Genomic DNA, 26,028 nt, shown 5'->3' with positions numbered 1-26,028 from the left:
GAACGTTGCGAGAAAGCGTATATTCCATAAAACTAGATAAGCGATTGTTCTAAGGCAATAAGAGGGATTCAGGGAGGAAAGAAGGGTACACAGGTCATGAAAGTGTTACAAGGGGTCGTCCAGGAGTTGACGAGCCCAAGGGGAGCATGGAGGCCGGGAGAAGAGACTGGAGAGGGAGAGAGAGAGAGAGTCAACAACAAATTTTGTTTTAAAAACAGCATACTGAGTGGGACTGCTTCACATGATGATAAACGTTGTAAAATGGCCACATCATTTACAAACTCCTATTTTGCCACGAGAGGGCAGTATTGCCTCAGGATTTCCTCCTTCACATGCCACCAGCTCAGCTTTTCTCCCCAAAATACTGCAGTGGGTTTTGCAGCACTTTCTCAGGAAGAAGCAGCAAGCAGTAATTCATACGGTAATCCTGTATCACGTGTTTCAGAATGACAGAAATCTGGCTAAAGAGCAACACTCCTGAAATTTCTTGGTAACACCCCCAAGCCCCGTTGATTTTAGAAAAATGAATGGTGCCCTTGAGTCATTATGAGTCGGTGACACATGCCATTTTTTCCCAGGTAGTGATAGGAGGTGTTGGCTTCACCATGGCCTCTTGCGAGTCAAACCCACCGTCAAGTAATCTCAGTTATAGGATTCTAGTACTAAACGAGTATTAGACCTTCAGGAGAGTCAGAAAGCTGAGGCTTCTTTGGGAATTAGAAAACTAGATTGGCTCTTCCTTGACTCTTCTTTGGTGGAAAGATGAAAAGGCTAGGAATCTTTCACCTGCTCTGCAGTCACTAACAATGGTTCTGTCTCCCGTTTGTGTGGGGTCCAAGGTCAAGCAGGTTTCTGTCCCTAGTCCAATTGGGCCGCATGGCGAAGCTCTGGTGAATTTTCCACGTGGTGTGCGGTGTGCACAGAGCGCATTCAAAGCAGAGGAGCTGGGTGGCGCTAGAAGGCTTAGGGTCTAATTCTCCGGAGTTGGGTAATTAGCTGTCTGCTGAGAGCTGCTGGGTAGAGCCAAGGAAGGATAAGGCTAAGCCTTCCTTTCTCCTAGGGGGACTTGATGAGAAGATTGTGGTTAATTCCCACAGTCTGGGGCCATAAATCCATATTCACTTGTGCTCTTTGAATTCAAGGGCTGAACATGTGGCTTTAAAGTGTGTACCCAGACGTCATGTTAAGAAGGGCTGTATTCTGTGTCATTCAACGAAATGACTTGTAAAGCTAACTTAAAGATAGCAGCGGTTTCTTTGCATCTGTCTCAAGTGTTTGTTTCCCTTTATCTGAAGCATCTTTGAGCTGTGGGAAGGGATGTTGCTCAGGGAGTGACTGCCGGGAAGTATCTGTGACTGTCTTTGCTCCCTTGAGACTGTGACTGGGCTCCTTGCAGAGGGAACTGGTGTGTTATGGGGTGACACGGAGTAGCTGGGAAACTTGAGACCTGTAATGTGCCCTCCATCTCCAAAGACCTCAAGCTCTCAAAGCCTTTCCCTTTGGTTAGTTGAGACCAGGAAGACCCTCAGGACTGGCTGTTAGTCAATTGAAAACCGGGACATAAGGTTGACAGTCTACACTAAATCTAATCTACTTGTAGTTTCTCCTGGGAGCAGTGTGTTGCTAGAGAAGCCGAGGTTATATTTGGTCACCAAAGAGCATGGGAATTTGTTGATACTCACCAAGTACGTGAAGGTCATCGGAATTAAGGGAATTAAAAAAAAAAAAAAACTGTGTAATTCGGAAAGGGGTATAATTTAGTTCCTCATACATGCAAGGCAAATGCTCTAACATGGGGGCACAGCCCAAACCCAGAATAGCTATAACTTGGAAGTCATATTTCAAATAACACACTGACTGTAGAAATCAAAGATATTTCAGCAAAGTGAGGGACACAACCCCAGCTTTATATGCTGCCATAAAAGTAATTGATTCTTAATTTTGAAAGCTGAATGATAATCCATGACTACCATGATGAAACTTGGAAAAGATATGTCTCCTTCCACAGCCCAAGCATGGTAGTCAGTGGATCTTCATAATTCATTTTTTTCCTAACAGTGATGGTGTTTCCATTGCTGCCTGAAAATTTAGAACAAATTAGTGACCCTGTCTTTGGAGGTTGAGTTCTTTTCTGTTATTTTCTGTAGTTTCCTGGGAAAGAGGCACCCTCTCCTTATACGCTTACATAGTATTTTGTTAAAGAGTAGAAAAAGTAAACATAGAGTTTCTTTCTTTCCTGAACTTGTTCTCTTTGTGAGCTGTATTGTAAGGCATGAGAGGGGAGCTAGAGAAGCCAACTGGGAGATTCCAATTTGTGGAAGATGGCTCTCATCAGGCTCCAAGGTTAGATATAAATGTGCAGATGTGCAGTCTCGAGGCTTTATCCTGCCTCAATTGTCCCCTTGATGAGTTTCAGGGACAAAATATTGAACCTTTGTGACTCCGGTGCCTTGTCTGAAAAATGGTAGTAATTAAGAAGCCTGTAATTATAGTCCTAACGAGGGTAGGATAAAGGTAACTTATGATAAAGTGGGTTGACATTATCATTGGTTTTCTTAATCATTGCTTAATACTCAAAGGACAATGAATACATTATTTTGTGCTGATTTCACAGTAGAAAAAGATATCGAATATATTGTATAAGAAATTTGGCAAGTGCTGATCAGGGAATATAGCTCAGCAGGCATGGACACGATTACAAGTACTTTCAGAGGCATGTTCTCACAGTTTAGGAATGCTGTAAGAACCCAATCACTCTATGTCAAGGGAAAATGTAGAAATGGGAATATTAATAGCACTAGCAAGTTCAAAGTTATGACCTAGAAAAATTAATACTGACAAGTAATATGTTTCATATCATTTATTATTTTATATGTATATTATTTTATACAGGAAATTCCTGAAGCTTTTTATTTATTTATGGGTACATATGTGCTTGTATGTGGGCATACATGTGCCAAGGTGGAGGTCAGAGGACAATTTTGCTTGTGGGTCCTCAGCTCTTAACATTTTCACAAAGTTCTGGGTTTGGTTTTGTTTTTGTTGTTGTTTGTTTGGTTTTGTTTTTATTTCTTTTCTTTTGTTTTCTTTTCTGTTTTGTTTGTTTGTTTGTTTGCTTGCTTCCTTGATGGGGGAGCTGACCAATCCCTTGTCTGAGGGGTGTGACCCCTCCGGGGCTCCAAATACATTTAAAAGATCCCTGTTTGTTTGGTTTTACCCTTTTTGTTTCCCTGCGCTCCTCGCTGGAACCTTGGCTTTTGTAAGTTCCCTTTTCTTTCCTCTATTAAAGCTGAATATTATATATTAAAGCTAGTCTGGTTAATCATAATTGCCGATCGATCACACCCCTACACTTTGTCTACACTAGGCCTCGTTGCCTGAAAGATTTTTGGGATTCTTCAGTTTCTGTAAAGGCCCCCTCCACACTCCACAGGACTATTAAGATTCAAATGTGTGCTACCATAACCAACTTCATGTGCACTTTGGGTTTTGAGGGATTCGGCCTCGGATCATCATGTAGCATGGCAAAAGCTTTACCCACCATTGCTTGCCTTAAATATTTTTTTAAATACACTGCTCAAAAAAAAAATCATATGACCTTCATATAAATCTATGTAGGGGCTGGAGAGATGATGCAGCGGTTTAAGAGCACTGGTTGCTCTTCCAGAGGATCGCGGCTCTATTTCCAATTCTCACATAGGAGCTCACTAGCACATGTAACTCCTGTCCTAACAGATCTAAGGCCTTCTTCTGGCTTCCCTAGGCACAGTATTCACGTGGTACTCAGACATACATGCAGTCAAAATACCCGTATACATGAAATTTTTTTTAAAAAAAGATACATCAAAACTATTTTAAAGAATATTTAAATATTTCTAAACACACTAATATATTTTTACATATTAGTTTCTAATGTCTTAAGTTTGTTTTAAAAAATCAGTTTATCATTGATTTTTATTGTAATTAATCTCTATCCATTTGCACACCTTGACATATCTGTGTGCCGACCCCAACACACATAACATGCACAGACAAATAAGTATTTTAAGGAATTACCTGCATAAGATAATTGATATGAAACACATGACTTATTAGTATTAAGTTTTTCTAAGGTCATGATTTTGAAGTACATTGTTTTAGTAATATTTTTATGTGTTTGTATGTGAAATGATGTGCAGCTTCTAGAATCAGTCAGCTTTGGCTTAACACTTTTTTAAATTTTTTTCTCAGCTCTGGAAATGCAGTTTCTTCACCTGTAAGAGAGAGATGTTCTTAACTAGACCAAAGTAGGTGAGCAGTAAGAATTACTGCTAATATTATTGGTAAAGTCAATTATAATTGAATGGAGTCAGTTTAGCAAATATGTTTCCATTAATATTTTAGACTAAATGCAGTAATCTAGAAAGCATTTGGTATAGCCTTTAGCACATTGTGAGACTTATTCCTTCACTTGGAATTTCCAGTGTGGATTCATCCATGGATGGTGGATTCATCTGATAAGCCATTTGCTTGCTTTGATGCTTTAAGTCCTAATGTCAATTGGCCACTGAAACTCTGTTCCCATCAAGTTTGCAAAAGAGGTCTCCGGGTGGAGGTGAAGGCGTGCCACTCAAACTTCTAAATGTGTCTGAAGTTCTCTGTCCTGCATGCCCTGCCTTGTAAAAACATTCCAAGTCAGTGTGCAAGCATGTGGGAAGTTAGGGGGTTATTCTGTTCAGCAGGCTGTGATTTATCCTCATTCGATTGTCTTCTGCAGCTGCTGAGCATGGTGCCGCTCTGCACTCTGTCGCTGACAAGAGTCTGTGGAAGTTTCAGGATGCCAGCTCCCAGCCACTGGGTCACAGTCCCTTGATTCAGTGATTGGCGTTGTTCCAGACATGTTCATGGTCAATCTTAAGAAGTAGATTTTTTTTTAATCAAAGTAATATTATGGCAATACATTTTGAGATGATAGATGTAGCTACAGAACTTTAATATAGAACTGACATCATTTTAATGAGGCTGTATGTGACAGTAAGGAATAACTAGTCAATAATGGCTGTAGATGTTAATATAAGTTCTGGGATGACAGCAGGGTGGAAAAGAAGAGGGGACACTCTGAGAAACTTTCTTGTGGAGGAGCAGCAGGAAAGCTTTGTTTGCCCTGGAGTTAGATAGACAATCGCTCAGGGCAGGGGATGTTTTTGCCCCAAGCCTCCCTTCCTTAAACCCTGACAAAGCCTGACATATTAAGAGAGATAGAAAACACACTTCATGATCATGCACTAACTCCAAGGAATGCCGACTTGGGATTGAATATGTTTTTCCTGACCAATTTATAAAATAATGTATATTTATATTGTTAGCAGAAATTGGCGCTGAGGCAGATAATCGACAAAACAATATGAGTATTAAATACAAACTTTTTAATTCATTTCCTGGATGGTCCAAGGACAGCCATGAGTAATTTTGTTCTTTTTTTTGTCTGAGCAAAGTATACATTCTCACCACAATGTGATAAATACGTGAATACTTTTGGAGCTGTCATTATTCTGGTAAATGTTAGAATATCCATGACGAAATCAGGAAAACTGAGGAGGAGCTGGTTAAAGTGTGGAGCGCTGGGAGCGCTCGGCCTGACCCAGCTCCTGGGAGCTACAACAGATTACAAAACACTCACTTCCTGTCCAGGCCTTTGTCATGAGTTTCACTTTTCCCTACTTGCATTTTCTTTTGAAGGGTTGTCTAGGTCTGAATCCGGAAGGAAGAGGTTTGTCATTGCACTACTTATGAAAAAATGATCCTCAGAGCTATATTGGTCGCTTTCTTGGAGTTTTACAAATTGAGCTAAGCAGCTGTCAAACAGAATCCCTCCTCTTTGTAAAATAAGTCAGCACTTTAGGAAGAAGACCTAGAAGTCTCAACTGAAAGAAACTTTATTTTGAGTGACCCATAATTGGTGTGGCTTCCAAGAAGATGGAGAGAACTCAGATGTGTGTGTAGGGTGTGTGTGCATGTGTGCGTGTGTGTCTTTGTGCATCTGTAGTACGCAAAGGCCAGCATCTGATAGAAAGTGTCCTGCCATGTCATGTTTTACCTTGAGACACAGCCTCCTCATCAAACCAGGAAGAAGACTGGGAGTGAGCAGTTCTCAGTCCTCATCAATTCTCCCATCTCTACCCACACAGTACTGGGGTTACGGAAATACTCTCCGTCATGCCTGCACTTTTGTTAGGCTGTTGGAGTTTGAAATTCTATTCTTGCATTTGAAAACTCTCTTACATCCTGGGCCATCTCCAAATCCCAGAGCTCAGATTGTGTGTAAGGGAGAATCTTCGACTCACTGTAGGCAACGGGATTATGAAGGCAGAAGTTCCCATATCATCTCCCTGGTAACCCGATTGTATAATAGTGATATTATTGATCACAGGGTCCTTGGCAAATGCTAGACAGACACCTAGCTTCATGAATAAATTCTGTGGTTATAGTTTTCCATGTTCTGTTCCTCCTATCATGGCTACAGGCATTAAGACTCTGTTGACACCTCTTTCTGAAGAATTCAACTGAAATATACTGAGACAAGAAACAGGAAATGCCAAGGTGACTTCTGATAGGGGGAATCAAGATATGACAAAGGCACAGGGACACTCCTGAAACAATGCCCAACCAAAGCTTACTGTGATAAATTCCATCTTTGATTTCACATCAGGACACGGTTCTAGAGGAAGACTGAGAGCAAAGCTTTGGTTCTTATTTCTGGAGGAGAATGGAGTCATGGTTCATAGGGAGTCCTTTGAGAGATGGTTCCTGACAGTTCCTGGAATGCCAGGTACATTTTTGCCATAAAAACTTCCATCATTTTCAGGCCCAAACATCCCTGCTTGTCACAACTACAAAAGCTCTGTGTGAGCATTAACTTAAAAGAGGTATGTTTAAGGTAGCCTGGACTCTTCGTGCCAGAAACAGTCATTGCCATTTAATAAAAAATTCCTTTCAGTCATGTGTACTTGAACAAACCACATCAAATCATCCTCATGAGAGTAGGTTAACAGGAAATAAGAGCCTTCAATTCTGTAAATCAGGTTGAAAGCCTTTCAATTAGGACCGAAGTAGAAGCCGCTGTTTCCTGTCTCTCCCCATCATACAGACAGCATCAGTCTCGGACAGGATGGTGTGCGTGCGTGTGTGTGTGTGTGTGTGTGTGTGTGTGTGTGTGTGTGTATGTGTGATTTTAGATGCTCTGAATACGTCTTCTGAGATACTGAGTAAGGAACGCAGAAGTAGCTGAGAAGGGAAGAGATGAAGAGGAAGGAAAGGACGGTGGCTCCTCTTTGAACACAGCTTGTGGATTGTGAACCACAATAAGCTGTTCAGAACTGAGTTTTTAATTTGTTGCTACACATTTGGTTTTATTCTATCGCTGTGTCCAGCAGAGCAGAGACATCGATGCCTACATCTGACGCAGAGGCAATGGGCAGTTGCCACGCTCTCACATCGATAAATTCAAAAGCGCATATTTTTCTACTATACAAAAAGTTTTGTCACCAAGAAAATAAAAGAAAACGTAGCTCCACTTGGCCCAAGCGCTGAACTTGCAACACCGATGAGTGGGAAAATCGAGCTCTTCAGGAAGACAGCAAGCATGGCTCCTGATGACTTTTGGCTGCTCTGGTCTGCAGAGAACCTCAAATCTAAGTATTCCTGGCTCCCTTTGACCCCCTCTTCCAAACACCTTCTTCTCCTCTCTTGAATCTCTATCAAATAATTACTGTTTTTCTGGGTAGGTTCAAAATTTTTCAGTATTATGTAGTTTATATAAACCACAAGCCTGATGTATTCCACAGCTTAGACTTTCTGCCTCTTTCATCCTGAGGCTCAGATATGTGGATCAAATCATACAGAACCAGTATAATGGTGAATCTGGCTCCAAAGCAGATTGCCGTGAATGCTACTGCTCGCTTCTCTTCCCATAGCCTACATATATCTCCCTGTGACGGACAGCGCATCTCAGTGGAGAAAGGCATGTTGTGTCTCCACAGCTCAATTCCAAGTTGTAAGAATGAGCATGTCTTACAGAGTCCACTTGTTATTCTCAGTCTGCTCCTTCAGGACTAGTAAACAGCAGGTCTGCAAACCACCCCCATCTACATAAAGGACCTGCCTAGCAAGACTGCCTTCTCCTTCCAACTATGGGGGTCCAGCCTACATCCATTATCAAAAGCCAGTATTTTATAACGAAATTAAACTTGCAATTCAATTAATGCTAATGTAGGTGATTAAGAGAATACACTTAGTGAAAACATCAATACATTCCCTGTAATTGAATTTTATCGTGTAACACTGCGCTTTCCTTCAGGGAATGTCTCTTTAAAGTTTTCCTCTGATAAATGTCTCACTCACTGAAAAACATATGAATTAATTTTGGAAATTTCTCAGGGTTTTCTTTATTATAAACAATAAGCTTAATTAATTAATAGCTGGAATTATTTCTGTAGTCATTGCAAGTTTCAATTTTTGAGAATCCTGTTGGGTCTTCTTTACTGGAAAAGTATATTTTATATTAAATATAGTCATTTTCCTTCCCAAAGACAAAAATTTAAAATCCCTGTAATCAAATCAAACTGTAAAACATACACATTTGAAGGTAATAGCATCTGTGGATAAGTACAGCTTGTGGCACATCATCTATGCCTGGACATGATGGTTTTCAGAACTTCCTTCAAACTTTAGAGCAGCAAATTGTTAACTGATTGCGCATATGAAAATGGCATAGCACATTGACTCTCTTGGAATATCGTCATGTTTTGATAACAGCATAGTGCTCTTCCCTTTATAACGTGTAGCTTGCTTCCTGAATTTGTATCTATGTTTTGTGCTCAGGTGTGATGTTCCGAGTGTAGCCTACCCTCATGGTTGGGTGGATTCGTTCCTTGTACATTTGATCATTTCCTTTCACCAGATAACGTGCATTAAAGCTTATACAGTCACTTACACTTCTCGGTTTGCACTTCAATTTTTTTCCCTAAGTGATAAAAGTCTATATGCAATAGAACACCATAGCCATAACAAGCATTTAGCTTTCTTTTTATTTAATAAATAAATTTAATTCATGTGTTTGGGCATTTTGACTTTATGCATATCCATGCACCTTGTGTGTCCCTGGTGCCTGCAGAAGCCAACAGAGGCCTGCAGTACCCTGGGGCAGGAGTTATAGACCATTCTGAGCAACTATGTACATTCTGGGAATCAAGCCCAGGTACACTGAAAAAGTAACCAGTAATCTTAGCCATTGAGCCCTCTATCTAGGCACAGAAAATATATTATTTTTTAAAGTTATATTTACACTAGTTTTTAAACTAGTAACTAAGCATACATATTGTACATATTAGCAGGGTATTGTATGTTGTATCAACATACACATTCATGCTTTATTACTTAAGTCAACAAAAATAGATCTATCTCCCAAATTATCTCATCTACCACTTCTTCATGGCCAGACATCCTTTATTCTTGCAGCCATTTCGGACATACTGTGAACAGACACATCTTTAGTCACCCTACTGTGCAGTGTTTAAGAGACAACTCCTACCTAACCATAACTTAGTACCCATCATCAACTTTTCTCATCACTTCTTCTCAAAGCTCTCTTCAGCCTCAATGTGCATTGGTAATATATTTGTAAAATGATGGCTGAACACTATTAATGTTTTATACATAGTTTTCTACAAAATGAGTCTCTGGCCTTTTTCCTTATGAAACAATTAACTTGGGCTTTGTCTCTTAATCCATTTTCAAGCAGCTAGCACATTTGTGAAAACTGATCAAGACACTGTCATCCCCCAACAATTGTGATTTTTCTTGGAGAAGCATAAACATGCATGGGGGAATTCCCTTTTACTTTTGCTACTATGAAATTGAGAAATGAACTGTGATATGGCTAAGAAAATAAGAAAAAAATACTTGCAGCAGGGTTTTCATAAGTATGGTGCCCAGTGCAGGTAGTGTTTTCAATGCCAACACATCAGCTGTTGGAGGTGGTACACCCAAGAGCAAAGTTCAATAACCTTTGGATACTAAAGTCCATCAACAAACACAATAGGTTTTACAGGACATTCTGCTGGACAGTGGCAAGGGTGATGAGCTGCAGGAAGAGAGAATCGTCTGAGGAAAGGCTGTTTCCCTGCTAGGGTCTACCACCTCTTCACTGCCAGTGTGGAATCTACTTCACAGGCGGACAGATAATCTTTAGGAGCTTCTAAACTGGATTTTCTCATCTAGATAATGGTAATCACATGAACATTGTGAGTCTAGAATGAAGAAGGCAAGGTAATGACACAGTAGTATTTGTTCCCATTGGGAGGCCTTGGTACTGCAATTTTGTTCATGACCTTGATCATGAAAGGATGGATGGAAATATGACAATAAGAAACAGCACAACATTTCACCTTCCTCCAGGGTACTTTTAATTATAAAATCTTGTTATTTTTCAGCCTTATACTCGGCTGCTTCTTTTAGTACACCTCTCCATGCCATTGGCTGTATAAGGTATAAGTACCATCAACACTGTATGTGTGTTTCTCTATGTGTATGCTGCTGCTGCGGGCTACTTTAATGATGACAAGCTCCAAGAAAGTGTAGTGTGATACTAATGGAAGAGGCACCAGTGTCTACTATACTTTGTTCCATGAATTCTAATCCAAATACTATCTTCTGTAAAGGATATGAAGCTTCTGTAATTTAAGCACTACAAATTTAACAAGATCATTTGAAAATAGCACATGCCTAATTTTTATACTTTAGGGAATTGATACAGGCTCTGTGCCCATCAACTACTTCAAACAGGTTAAAAGAAATTAATTATTTCTGGTACTGTTATTGTGTAGGAGGTCCTTCTGTTTGTGTGTTGCTTTCATTGGTTAATGAATAAAGAAACTGCCATGGCCTAGGTGATAGGGCAGAACTTAGGTAGGTAGGGAAGACAGAACTGAATGCTGGGAGGAAGAAAGGCAGAATGGGGAGACGCCATGGAGCTGCCAGAAACAGACATGCTGAATCTCTCCAGGTAAGCCACTGCCATGTGGTGATAAACAGATGAATAGAAATGGGTTAACTCAAAATGTAAGAGTTAGCCAGTAAGAGGCTAGAGATAATGGGCCAAGCAGTGATTTAATTAATACAGTTTCTATGTGGTTATTTTGGGGCTAAGCTAGCCGGGAAGAACAAGCGACTCCCCCTTGCAATACTGTTACATTATATTATTGATGTTCTAGAATTATTATTATTATTGCAATAATCCTTCATTCAAATGCCACATGATCAAAGGGACCTAAGTTTTACCAACTTGTGTCCCTGAAGCTTATTACGTCAATCAAGAATTTCAGTGCTGGAGAGTTTACTTTATGACTTTTCCTTGAGTGACATAATTAGTACATATTTTATTCACTATTCACTTGTACTTCTGTGCCTTTATTTTATTATATTTAATTTTTAGTATATATCAATTAGAGACAGGATTGAAGTTCATTACAACATAATGTCTTTTTATTATTATTATCCTCCATTACTTTTCTTCCTCCAGCTGTTGGTGTGTTTTTTCTTTTTCCCAGAGTCCCCCTTTCTACTTTCATTTTGTTTATCATGAACTTAGCAAGTGAATGGCCTGCAGAGAGCTTCAATAATACAACCATTTGTGATATTTATACATAACCATGAGTGCACATACAGGCATGTAAATCCAAGCACAGGGGGATGGCACTAGCAACAATTTTCTTAGACAAAAGTTAATCCAGTTACCCACCTTTGGATGATGATTTATTTGTATATTGTATACAGAGTATGAAGTGAGAGCAACAAGACTGTATCTTCAAAGACTGTCTCTGGGCTAAATAGAGTTATCTTTTAGCATATTTTATTTGCATTCATTTGTCTTTAAGACTATCTTCCAAGAAAAATATTTAAAAATTTGGTACAATTAAGGATATTGTTGGATTTAAGTGATTCAAAGTGAAGTGAAATATTTCATGAAACAAAAATCTTCAAAAGTGGCCTTCTTGCAAACAACCAGAAACACTATAAACTATCTATATATTTGTTCATCCATTCACTAATTTTGAGAGCATTTATTGTATGCTACTTCTCTTTCTCTAGAAGTTAAGGATACAAGAATTAACAAGAAGGTTCCTGTACTCAAAGATCTAAATCTAAAGAAAATAGAATAATGTATATATTTGTGTCTACTTTTTAGTAAATATCAGAAATTCAATTGTTTCAACAGACATGAGGCCTTCCTCTTTTTGTTTTACAAAGAAACATTGTCATAGAACACATAAACAACTAGTCCCATATATAGTAAATTCTGATTTCAAAAACCATGTCATTTTCTTTATCTTATCTACTTTATACCATTTGCTATGAAAACAAAAAAGCAAACACATGGGGTTGATGGAAATGGAAAAGTCATTTTTAAAGAAAAATTCGTGTTGGGCCAGGAGAGCTTGGGAGAAAGTTAAAAGCAACCTTCACTACTCTGTGTGACTTGTGATATTATTTTTGATTAAAGAGTATTACCACAAAACTGAAGGTTAAACAATGTCTTCATTTTTCTAGCGGAGAGAATACGTAGCATTTGTTAGCTTAAAACTCCAATGCCAGTTTGATAGTCATTAATATCTACTTTTTAATTGGTTTTATTTTTGAGATTTATGAAAGCCCAGATATATATACTCAAACAAAACACTTGGTTTAACATACAATATATCTTGTCTGCCTCACATAGCTGACTTTGTATATCAAGGTGAATGTTTATGTAAAAATAGAGAAGAGTAGAAATTAGTGTGCAGCCACGATTTCATGTTGTAAAACAACTTTGAGATGAAGGTGTGGCTCTTACTTTTTGAGTATAGATATATATCAAAACTAAGGGTAGAGGTAGGGATAAACAATGAAATTCCAGTTCATGTCTCAGGTATAGACTTGCCCAGTTATTCTTTCATTAAACATATTTTCTGAGTCAACATATTGTTAAAAGAGGAAGATCTATGAGGGAATAATTAAAAAGTACACAGTCAATAGATTAGAATTACATTCACATACACAGACACACACGGGGACATACACACAGGGACACACCCACCCAGAGATACATACATACGCACGGGGACACATACAGACACACATATAAAAGTTTGGCTGTGTCCCGTCCTCCCAGTTTTCCCTCGCCTCCCCTCATTCCTAGATCCACAGTTCCCATTCAGAAACGAGGAGGCCTCTCAGAGGTATCAACTGAACATGGCATAATAAGATTACATAACACTAGGCATAAACCCTCATATCAAGGCTGAACGAGGTAATCCAGTAGTAGGAAAAATGTCCCATGAGCTGGCAAATGAGTCAGAAACACTCCCACTCTGACTGTTAGGAGTCCCACAAAAACCAAATTGTGTAGGCAAAGTGTAAAAACAGGTTGACTGCTATGTGTGAAACCCAGGTTCAGTTCCTAGCATCTCAGAACAAGAAAAAAAAAGTAAAAAGAACCAGACTTGGTTACATGCCTGTAATTCCAGCACTAGGAGGCTTAGAAAGGAGTTCAAAGTCATTCTAGGTTACATGGAAATTACCAGGATAGCCTGGCATACACTGTAAGACTCTATCTTAGAAAAATTTTATTTAAAAAGAAAAAATAACATCAACAAAAGGCAAACTCTGAAAGCTGGAACTTTTTCTATTTCATCTTCAGTTCTTATAATAATTCAAGCAAGAAAGCAACACATATCTTGTGTGCACAACTGATTAAGGCATATCAAAGCCTCTGGTCAGCCTGAAGGCATTAGCATTGAATAATTCATCCCCTTGTCTTGGGAGTGCAAGCTCATGATATCAATGCAGATAGTTTCACTTTGGTCTTCAAGAAATTAAAAAGAAATTCCATTAGTCCATAGTCATCTTAGTGTCCTATGATTTATACTTTTAAAAAGATTTATTTTGTGTATATTAATATTTTTATTGCATGTATGTGTAGGCACTACATGTCCTTCTAGTGCTTCTGGATGTCAGAAGAAAACAGTGGATACACTGGAATTAGAGTTCTAGACAATTATGAGTCACCATGTGTGTTTTGAGAACTGAACCTAGATTCTCTATAAGAGCTTCAAGTGCTCTTAACCAATGAGCCATCTCTCCCCCTCCCAGGTTAATATTTTTGAAAATTGTATCATATTCATAAAGCAACTATGGAGTCAGGTGTTTTAAGTTAACTATAGCTTTCAAATATTTAGCATAAACCCTAGGAAGTTGGGTTACCTCTGTATTATTCCAAAGCATGTTTCTTTATAGAAGATATATAGATAAATTCTCATTTTTTATTCTAATGTTGGAAGGACTTGTGTTTCATTAACGATGAAATAAAGCAGTCTTACCTGTGAATAGACAGACAAGTTCAGAAGATTGCAGCCCTCTGGGCTCTGTGTTATTGTCAATTTCAAGTTTTATTGAGGGTTTCTGTTATTGTCTATTCTTTATAGGGTTGAGCACATCCTTCCAAATTATATTTGGAAAAGTAGACATGAAAAATAATTGACTAAGATAGAGGGAAAGGTTATCACTGTTGAGTGTTTGTTTCGAGGTTGTCACCAGAGTGACACATTAGAGGTAGTTGGTTGCAAAAGTAGAGGAATGGACTCACCTAACATTAATCATGGATACAGAGTCCAAATCCAGCTACTTTATAATGCCAACACTCTGCTTCTCCTTATAAGGATATGACAGTAAAATGCACAGCAAACACACCCTAATAAGTTCTCCAATGTGATTTCAAGTCTGTTTCTCATCATTTCTGGTTTATTGGATGGGTCCGATTCATATAAAAACCACTGTAGGCTAGTCTGAATCAAGGCTTTCACAACTATTATAACACCACTATGCGCACTGCTTTCCATCCTCTACCAGACAGCTCTAATACGTGCTTATTTTAAAGGTCAACTAACCATTTACTAAGTCAAAAGAATCTTTAGGGAAAGGTGTGACCAGAGAACAAACTGTCCTTTGATCTGATCCCAGTAACCAACCAATAAAGCAATAAAGGCATGTGGGCTTTCCACTGGTTTTCTTCTGTTTAATTCATTTGTTAATCATTTCTCTCTCCACTTCTACAGGTCTAGCTTAACATTTACTTGGTCTTTTAAGATTTCTTCATACTACAGTGATTATTTATTGTTGTATCAATTTGTCATATTTTTTCCTTTTTAGAATGATCTTTTATTTCTACACATGACCATATTATAACTAGTATATGCGTGGTGAGCCACGAACTCTCTGACAGTGACCCCACTCTACAGATGGTAGAATAACAGATAATCATGTTTTTGTGCTTGACATATATACTGTCATTTTATTTTATAATTTTCATGTGCTGTCAAATATTTTCCATTTGTGTTTTGTTTAAAAACCCAATGATATTTGTTAAAAATCTTCCCAGTGGCTGTCTGAAAACAAGCTGGTGTCTCCTGTTTCAGAAACTGGGTGTTATATACAAGTCTCTACTAACTGTAGAACTCTATTTCAAAGCCATGAAGGCATTTCCTTAACATTGCATCTGTCTCCCGAGTATTTGATAACTATTCCATGCTAGTTAGTGAAGACATTTAAGTAAAGATAATTTATATCAATTTTATTTCTCATTTATCTGTTGTAAGGAATGGCGGGCTGCATCCCGCTGCCCAGCTAGCTTATAAATGAAATAACCACACAGAAATTGTATTAATTAAATCACTGCTTGGCCCATTAGCTCTAGCCTCTTATTGGCTAACTTTCACATCTTGATTAACCCATTTCTATTAAATCTGTGTATCACCACGTGTTTGTGGCTTGCTGGCAAGATTCTAACCTACGTTTGTCTCAGGCAGGAAATTCATGGCAGCTGCCTGACTCTGCTCTTCTTCCCAGAATTCTGTTCTGTCAATTCCACCTATCTAAGTTCCGCCTTATTAACTAGGCCGAGGCAGTTTCTTTAATAACCAATGAAAGCAACACAAATGCAGAAGAACCTCCTACACCATTTATTTAACGTTGAATTGCTCCAAATGCTTATTGCAGTGTAATTCTGTTTCAGTTTCCTATGTTACGCGTTTGGGAAAATTTAAAATATATGATAAGAGACTTATTATTGGGCAGTGTTGCTGTTTGCTATTTCACAAAAATGTATTTAGTTTCAGAAAGTACTTAATTTTCTTTCCAAAAACAAAAAAAAAAAAAAAAAAACACAAAACAACAAAAAAACTAGTGTGGTGAAAAGGTGAACTGATTCCTTAGTGAAAGGAAATAATTCTATGATCCCTACAACCCAGCCACAAATAATGTAGATGGAACTGACTAATTGTTGTTAAGTTCTGTATATGCCAATAAATTATATGCTATACACCTGCATGTTTTAGGGGATTACATACTAATTTATAATGCACACAGAACGTTCAGAGATACATTGCTTCTCAATGTCACAAATAGAAAAGTCCTAAGCAAGTAATTTAAATTTTCTTGTTTTAATATATATCATGTGATCTTGGAGGGGAGGGAGGTCAGTTAAAACTAGTGTTAGAAAAGAGAGCCTTTCCCCTTTAAAAAAAAAAAAAAACCCCTGTAAATTTTAGATGTAAAGACAACCTGCGAATCATGTTTAGGGCTCCAAAATAATGCATACTCATTGTCTCCCACATGGTTTGCAACTTGTAGCGTTGTAACTTATGTAACTCAACTAATGCATGAGCATTGAGAGATTATAATCAGGTAAAGACTGCCCTTTGTTCCGTTTTCCTTAGCATTTATATTTCTTTTCTGCTTCCTATCTCCTTCTAAAAAATGCACAGTAATTATAGTTAGTCAGGAAGTCCCTTCAGCCTTGTGTAGACAGCAGGTGTTTCTAGGGGAGCTTTCTTTCTTTTGTATGACCTTGACAGGGTGTCAGGAGTATTGCTGGGTATTTTGTAAACACTCTCTCACATGAAGTTTAACTGATGCCTTTCTCATCCATTTTGAGGGCTTGGAGGAGAGAGACAGAAGACACGGGTACCCAGGTTTATCAATGCAATGGTACATGCTAGCAATGGCATTCACAGCTATTAAACACCCACAGACCATTGAATTTGCCAGACGCCTTGCCTGTTTTGGTTTCTATAGGAAAATAAAACAAAATCCCATAAACGCAGTCATTTACATACAAAGTAAAGTATTTCTCACAGCTCTAAGTGTTGGAAGGATCAACACCAGGGTGCATCCATGGAACTTACTAGAAGTTCCCTCTGCTAGCTTGTGTCTGCTCATTTCTCATTGTGTCTAAAGGAGAAAGCTATCTCGAACCTCTTTGGTAAGTCCCACTCAGGAACTCACTTCTGCTACTTGTTGCCAAGTTCTCATATTTAAGTCCATCAAGGTAAAGGTTAGGATTTCAACAGAAGAATTTGGGTACGGAACTAAGGTCCAGTATGGGGAACCAGATTTCTCCATGAGAAGTGACCCCCAGCATCTCTCTCCATTGCACCATGACGCTGTAACTGTGTGGCTCACACACAGAGGTGAACATTTCCACTCACCTCTATGGTGGGAGAATTCACTGATTTTATTCCATGATTTTATTCCACCTCTCTTGAGTCATGTTAATAAAAGAATTGTTGTCCCACAGCTGTATAATCATAATAATTGAACAATTATAATTGAACATGATTATCAAATAGCTACTTTATAATTATTTCTTAGTATGTAATTACCATCATATAACATATATACTATTTTCTCTGTGTATATAATAAACAAGGTCACTTAACTAAATAACTAAACTAGGAGAATGTTTTGGTGGACTTATCTTATAAATTAATTTTAACACTCTATCTCCAAAGCTGTTTCATCCATAGAAAGGAATGGAATGTTATTTTGATGCTGTCTTTTAACAGGATATAGATATTTTATGATTGAAGAAAACAAAAGTTGTTTAATATCTTATAGATACTATTTTTACATAGTTCATGAAATTGATAAGTATACAACTTGTGTCTCTAATACGACACAATTTTCTCACATCATTATCTCAGTGTAAAAAATAATATTTAAAACCACTTGGGGGGAAGATCTTAATATTTAAATGCCCATAACAGTAGCACTGGGTTTTAATGTGAGAATTTAAACATGAACCTAAGCATGTCCTATTTAAATTATAAATATGAAAGATATTTATCTTTCCACATCAACCATACTCTATAATAGTCATTCATTTCATCAGGTGATTGATACCAAATGCAACATAAGAATATCCTATATATTAGGCTACATATATTTGTAAATGTGTTTTACAATGCAGTCTTTCATTGGCAACTTTCCAGTCTTATAGAGTTGTATGATCTCCAACTACCTAGTTCTTTTTTAATGGACAGGAAATATTGTCCCTTGAGACTTCATGTACTGGACCATAGTAATGTACTGTGTTTATTTTAAATATCATTCTTGCAAGTAAGAAGTGGATTAAGTCATTAAACCACTACAATGATGACTCAGCTGTAAAATTAAAATTAGATAAAAATGTGTTTGAAATATTGTCCTAAAGCCATAATCCTACATTTGGTGACTTCATTTTGTTTATTTTAACCTTTCCATCAGAGGGGATCTTTGAATAAACAATTAAATGTAGGCTTCCTTGTTTGGATTAGTGATGGGCTTATCTCATTGCTAACTTTCTGTGGCAAAATCAGTTCAAAAGAATATGAATAGACACAACACTACGTATATTAGGGGAGATGTGTGTATCTGTCTAGCAATATACGTATCATTGTATGTTCAACCTACATACTGATCTTTCTTTGTTAACTGACTTGACGAACTGTCTTCTCTAAGTTTTTATTAAAAAAAAACAATTAGAGTATTTATCAGCATGTTTGTAGAGGGCAGTGATCTCATATGTTTGCTGACATACCAAGAACTACAGTAAAAATAGCTCAACAGAGGATATTTGGGCATCCACCAACACTTAGCATGTACATCCAGAGTCACTTCAGCAGGTGGAATTATTCAACAAACATGTGCTACTCTATTCTATTTAGAAACAAACCCAAGTATTTAAAACATATTTCAAGAATGAAAATGGTCCTTAGCAACTTTAAAATATATCACTGAAAAATAGTTTTTATATTTTAATGTAGATATATCGGGAACAAAACACAATGGAACTAATCTAAAAATTGGTAAATATCTGGAAAATTGTTTACAAAATAAAGTTACTTTGTTTCTGCATTTGGTCTTTTTAAAAACATTTATTTACTAATTTATTGTGTGTGTGTGTGTGTGTGAGACCGTGGGGGGAGATGGGTGGGGAGGCACAAACCAAAAACTGTGGAGGTCAGAGGACCGCTGATGGAAACTGGTTCTCCCCTACTGGGTGCGGTCAAGGAAGTTAATGCAGGTCATCAGGCTTGAAAATAAACACCTTTCCTTTCCCTGCCGTGTCGCTGACCCTACTGGGTACTTCAGAAATATTTTGGGAAGTATTTATGTTCAAACTGTTACTAAATCTTATCATGACATTTGCCAATTTAAGTGCGATGTTTATTTATAGCAACTATGCCTTCATTTTTGCTTTGTTTGCCTTTAAATTTTTTCAGAAGTAGGTGTAGAAATAGCTGAGAGTTTTCTTAGCAGTTATCGCCCAGTGCAAAAGATACACTTTCATTCCATCTTTTTCTTCTGTATTCACTCTTTCTTTTTTGCCAGGTGGCATGCATGCAGTGGTTTCATGGAGACCATACAATGCTTGAGATGATTGAGAAAAAGCGTTGCTTGTGCAAAGAAATAAAAGCTAGACAGAAAACGGAAAAGGGCCTTTGCAAACAGGATAGCATGCCCATCCTACCCAGCTGGAAGAAGAACGCGGGAACAAAGAAGTACAGCCCTCCACCCTATTCTAAACAGCAAACGGTATTCTGGGATACTGCCATATGAGTGTGTACTGGCATGTGCTCCGCGTTGCTTAATACAAGGGAGGTTGACTTGGTCGTGTGAAATTAGTTGTTACATATATTCTCTGTTGATGTGGAATACCACAGGAATCTGCGGGTACTGTGGCAAGTCCAAGATAAAAATGTGTTTGTCCTTGCAATTAAGGTACACTCTCTGAGGGTGGATTATTTTGAATCCAGAAAATATTAAACTGTAAATATTTTGCTAGTTTATGGGTGACACCTGAAATAATATTCCTTATACATATTTACGTTGGAGAAATAACAGAAAAGTTTACTAGATGATATAATTTGGTATTAACTGGTTTGTTATCTCTTTTATATGTAACCCCTGGATGCCTTTTCTTATTAATTTTTTGCATTTAGAATGTCTTTGTCCTCCTGCCCACATCTGGCTTCTGTGGAAGAGCTCACAGGTATACGTCCTATTTAAGCACATCAAATGTGATCTGGTGCTAGCAATACAGAGGTTGAATATTACGTTTGTAAAGATTGTCTGCTGCTTTCTATGTTTGTAGGGGATTGATGGGAAATCAACAAAATTATGATATTAGTCTGCACATTCATGTTACCCTGAGGTGGACAATCTTTGCTACAGTGACTTCCTAAGGATTTGTCTCATATCCTGGTATTTGCACTTAGTATGTTAGTCAGACTACAATGGAAGGCTGTAGGATATATTGGGAAATTCCTGCAGCAAACTTTCTTTCAGAAATTACTTTTAGGGGTGTGTGTCCTTGCAGCATTGATCTGATTGGAGGAGACCAGGGTTCACTGTGACAATTGAAGGAACAAAAAAAAAAAAAAAAAAAAAAAAAAAAACAAAACCTTAAGAGCTCAGCTGTTTTCAAGGAAATGGGAGCAGAGGCATGATAGGCATGATATTTTTAAGTAACATTTCATGGGCATGATTCTCCCACAATTAGTTGAAAAATAAACATTCAGCTATAGCAATTTCCAAGTTTTAGTATACTCCATGCCAACCTTCCTCAAAATTTAAGTCCATTCATGGAAAAGTACTTCTTGCCAATCATTTTAAGCCAGTTATTACATTTTGGGGTCATAATCTTCTGTTCATAACTATCACATCCATTCTTACTGATTATGACACCACGACCAAAGAGTTATGGCCACTTTTTTATTTTATCTTATTTTATTTTGTTTTGTTTTATGGAAGTAAAGGAAATGCAGGAGAGAAAGAATACGGTGGACTCAATTTTATGTGGTAGTAAACTTTAAGTTAAGAAGTTTAATTTAAGAAAAATAGTATATATCTTTAAAAGTAACTTGTTAGTTAAAAATAAATATTGCCACGGATAAATACAAAGGAAACTATCACATATATTTTGTATATTTAAATTAATATTTATGCTTCCTAAAATTGACAGTATGTGGTTCTTCATTAACAATCAATTTAGTATTATATTTCTGAGAGGAAAAAGTGTGTTTGAAGTTATTATTATAGCAGTTTTTCTTGTAAGGGTATTGACAGCAATAGTTCCATGCTGTTCAATAAAACCAAATATAAAAGAAGTTAAGGAATTTTTGTAATCTATATTGATAAAAAAAGTTCTAGTAATTCTTTATCAGTAAAAGTTCCTTGAAGAGAGTTTGAAATGTTATAACATAATTTTTTAATGTTTTATAATTAATGTATATTTTGATGTCCAATTATAATTCTGAAAGAATAAGGAAAATGGTAAGTGGGAGCATGTGTTGTGTGTGTGTGTTGTGTGTGTGTGTGTGTGTGTGTGTGTGTGTGAACAATCAGTGGGAAAACTGTATATATAAAATGCTTACTGAAATTGTAAGTTATGCTTGTATAAGTAAGAGGTGACAAAGGCAAAGTCACAAATATAGGATACCACAGAGAGATCTTAAATTGCTTAAATGAATGCTGTTGCTGTCCTTTACCAGCTATGTAGATTTATAATTCAAACCCAGCAATCAATACAGCACAGACATACGAGTGATGAAAATGTTTTAAGATAAAATCAAGTGTGTTTTGGCCCAAATTGTTATCTTGACTTAAGTTATTATGACCTCATGTATTCAAGCCTATCAATCAAACACAAAGCACCATTTGTCAGAATCTCTGTGATCTTATCATTTTGGCTATTACAGTAAAGATGAGCCCTCTCTTGGCATTTAAGTGTAGGAAATATATTTCCAAGTGTGTTGTCACTGGCTGATCTTATACATATCACTCTGAATTAGGCAGAAGGTAATTTTTAATGTTGGTCACTTGTCTAGAAGGAAACAGAGGTACTAAAAATGATTTGAGTTGGACTCAACCATTCATGGGTGTTCTGTTAAGTTCATGCCAGGGCCACATGTCACATACTCCTTTTTCAAACCTGTTATTTTTGGAGGAGTTAGCTGTTTCGAACATTTGAACTTAGGTAACCATTTCCATTTATTTCTCAAAACCTCTTTCTACATGAGAAAGAGTAGGAATATCTGGAAAGATGGCTTCACCTGGATTTGACTACAGATCTGTCATCTGTGCATATATAATACATAATTGTCCATGGTGGCAATTAGCTATTCTACAGTCAACTTCATTTTTGTATAGAGTTTCTCTTTGTTGTGAGAAAAGCATCATTAGTAGCTAGAGAAAACCATGCTACTCTCTGGTGGCAATAAACCAGACACTTCACCTGGTCAGAAGACAATCTGCAGCCAGCACATGATGTCACGATAAAGCTCATATTTCTAGCAATGCCAAAGAACAAATCATACGACGGCATGTTATCAGGCAACGAGAACTTATACTCATGACAAATCGTCTTTTCACAGCAGGTGTTATAGAAACAGGATTTTATTGGCTGTCAGCAAGACGGCTTTATGTGTGAAATACTTCTTAGTAGAGAAGACATGAATTTCCTTAGAAATGATGGGAGGAAAGAGTAAAATACTGTGTTTTCCCCCATCACAGAAGCCAGCACTACGTGAGAAATCACACTTTATAGAGACACTGCCAATATCTCCCTCTGCATGCTATTGAAGCAAGTTTGGGGTAAACAGTGATTGAATTTTCAGCTATATAATAATTGAGAAAGAAAAGCAAACACCAAGAGGTAAAGTGTGTTATTTTAAAATGCATACACCCTTTGAATACAAAATAATTGTTTGGACATAAGATCGCTTTTCAAAATAGTGACAGTTTCAAACCATTGTCAAGCAACAGGATTTTGTTCAAATGGTTCTAGAAAGCAGACCTATGTGACATATGTGTAGTCTTATCTACACCCAGAATTAGGTTGGCTTCCTTTGAAGAAGTTAAATGGAAAATTAACACACCGGAACAGCCCCAGATAGTTACTGTTTCAATAAAGTCATTAGAAGAATGCTCCTATAGATATATTTTATATCACTTACATGCTAAACTCAGTCAGGTTCCCAATGGAGATCTTATAAATTAATCATGTTTCCGGTTGAAATTAAGCCAAATATTCCTATAATTTATGGAGTATGTAATTTGGGGGGGGGGATTGTAAGTCTTAGTTTGAAAAGGAATGTAGAAAGGATAGACTATGATCCCCTAATGAATTATATCCCAAATTTAAAAGGAAATAAAGGAGAAATGACACATACAGTATATAGGGAAACTTACAACACCTCCCTGGTTCAAAATAATAACTAGCTAATTGCATAATTTGAAAAGTTTGTTAATAATGCATCATTCCTTTAAAAATTCACTGTATCATTTGATTAGACAGTTTCAGAAGCACTTGGAATTGAACACTGAAATAAATGTGGTTTTCAAAATTAGGAAACTCAATTAGGCAATCATTAATATTTTCAAAATAAAAAGCCAACTGGATTATACGTGATTTCACACGTTTGGCAGCTTTTAAGTGGTTTTATGCAGCATTCTTGTTGTTTTCTGGTCAAGTGTACAGTCAAAATAAAAGATGAAAATATACTAAATTTATGTCTAAGTATAGCATATGTGTATGTGTAAGCTTCTACCTGTACATTACAATATGTACTGCTATCTGTGTAAATCAGTAAAAGATAACACTGTTTTATCATGTTACATGTAGACATTGTGGCTTGGGGTTTGGATGGCTTAAAGCCCTCTCATATTTGGGTCAATTCTATTGGAATAATAATCTGGAAAAATGTCTGGTAACATTTCCTTTTATTATTATGAAGCTACAGATTTAAGGAAGAACATTTTAAAAAGTATCACTGAATTGATCTCCAATAAAAATATGAATATTCCTTCAAAGTTTTGCTCCCAAATATAACTGGGTTTGCCCACCCTACATGCATTTATATTTAAACATGTACACACTCAAGAGACAGAATGCATACTGTATATAATATATATGACAATGTTTAGTATGCACTTCTTTTGTTTGGACTTCTTAACATTTATAGTGTAGCAATTTGTGTAAAGTGCACTGTGATTATAAGAAGAATCAAAGCACAGTACAGTCACATTTTGTTATCTTGCACTAAAAGCGTGTTTACGTATTTAGCAATTGTATGTTTACTTTCTTGACTTTTCAAACATTTGAAACAAATTGCTATGAAAAATGTTATAAACTAATCTGTTTTTTAGTGGATAATCACACTACATTTTTAAAAGACAGGGTTTTTAAAGAAAATCATTTAACATCCATTCCAACATTAAGAAGTTTACCATATCTAAAAATCTGAATGTCATATTGCATTTTTCATAACTCATTAGCAATGTCAGGTATGTGCCTGGATATTTGTGCAAATAAGCATTAGATAACAGATTTCTCTATTCATGTATACCTAGGCATTTCTATATACATAATAATATAAACACTGATGTTTTAATGTCTCTTAATTTTGTACTTGATTTTTTTAGTAATATGTAATTATATATGTACTTTGATACTACTGAAGTAACCAGATGTTGTTTGAAAACAAATTGATTTCTCTTTAGTGCATTGACAATATTTTATGATATTTTGTGCTTATTTATTTGTGCTCCCGTGTAATTACAATAAAAGCAATAGTTTAAACTAGATGGCTGTTGTTTCTCATAATTATTCACCAAGAAGCAAGATTAAAAAGGGCAATTGAGTTGCCTATAAGTTTTAAACATTCTATACACATATTAGACTTTCACAGTGTCATTTAATAATTTACAGAATAAATGTTAATTTTCAAAAGACTTAAAGAAAAGCATACTTTTTAACTTTTAGATTTCTTGGTGAGGCTATATGAATTGCTGGACACTGAAACTGGTAAGTATTAAAGGCCTTAACTCTGTAGTCATGTGACCCCTTATGCTGCTCTTACTTATGACTTAGTTTTTGTCTCAAAATGATACATTACTGAAGGTACTTTCACATTTCATTTTATTCCAACTTGACCTAAAACTAGTCAGATCTAACACTAGAGTATTAAAGAATAGAACCAGTAACCCTAAGCTCGTGCTCTCAGATAAGATATTTACTGGGATGGTATTAAGTCATATTTTATCCTTTGGATCCTTCTAGAAGTAACCTAAATAAAATAATGAGTCCGTGTTTACTGTTGGCAGGATGTCAATAAAAACTACTTCTGAATATCTGAAACATGACTTTGGGGCTCATTGATCCTTTACAAGTATGTAGTATTTTTTAATGGTCTCTATATGCCTTCTTCATAAACCACTTATCTAATAACCAAAATTAATGTGAATTTAATTGATTATATTTTCAAAGTTACTCAGTAACAATTTCCACTGTTCATTTTTTTAAAAAAAGATTTATTCATTTTATCCGTATGGACATTCTGTTTGCATGTATATATGTAAAATATTTGTTTGCCCGATGCCCTTGGGTGAGAAGAAAACATTGGATCCCGTGGAACTGGAGTTGCTGATGGCTGTGAGAGGGGTTGTTTATAAGAACAACAAGCACTCTTCAAGGCGGACACTTTCTTCACTTGGCCACCAACATTTCTTAAGAGGAACTAACTATCGCCACTGTTTAGCTCAGCTCCTCCAGGTATTACAATGCTCATTGTGATGATTTGCCTCTTGGTTTAATAAGAAATTACCAGTGACACTTTCATCTCACCACCAAAGCTC

General features: G+C 36.8%; 1 protein-coding gene across 1 annotated transcript in view; it reads left to right on the top strand.

The window, feature by feature from the left end:
* The window catches only part of Nyap2 (neuronal tyrosine-phosphorylated phosphoinositide-3-kinase adaptor 2), a 252,747-nt gene extending 232,797 nt beyond the window's left edge, over positions 1–19,950 (top strand). The window contains exon 6 of the mRNA XM_038340643.1: positions 19,723–19,950. Within this exon, the coding sequence (XP_038196571.1) occupies positions 19,723–19,950 (228 nt within the window). The remainder of the gene's footprint in view (positions 1–19,722) is intronic.
* Positions 19,951–26,028: the final 6,078 nt, after the last annotated feature.

Source organism: Arvicola amphibius, chromosome 8 (genome assembly GCF_903992535.2).
Source record: "Arvicola amphibius chromosome 8, mArvAmp1.2, whole genome shotgun sequence".
Taxonomy (NCBI): domain Eukaryota; kingdom Metazoa; phylum Chordata; class Mammalia; order Rodentia; family Cricetidae; genus Arvicola; species Arvicola amphibius.
This window is presented reverse-complemented; position numbering and strand designations above follow the sequence as displayed.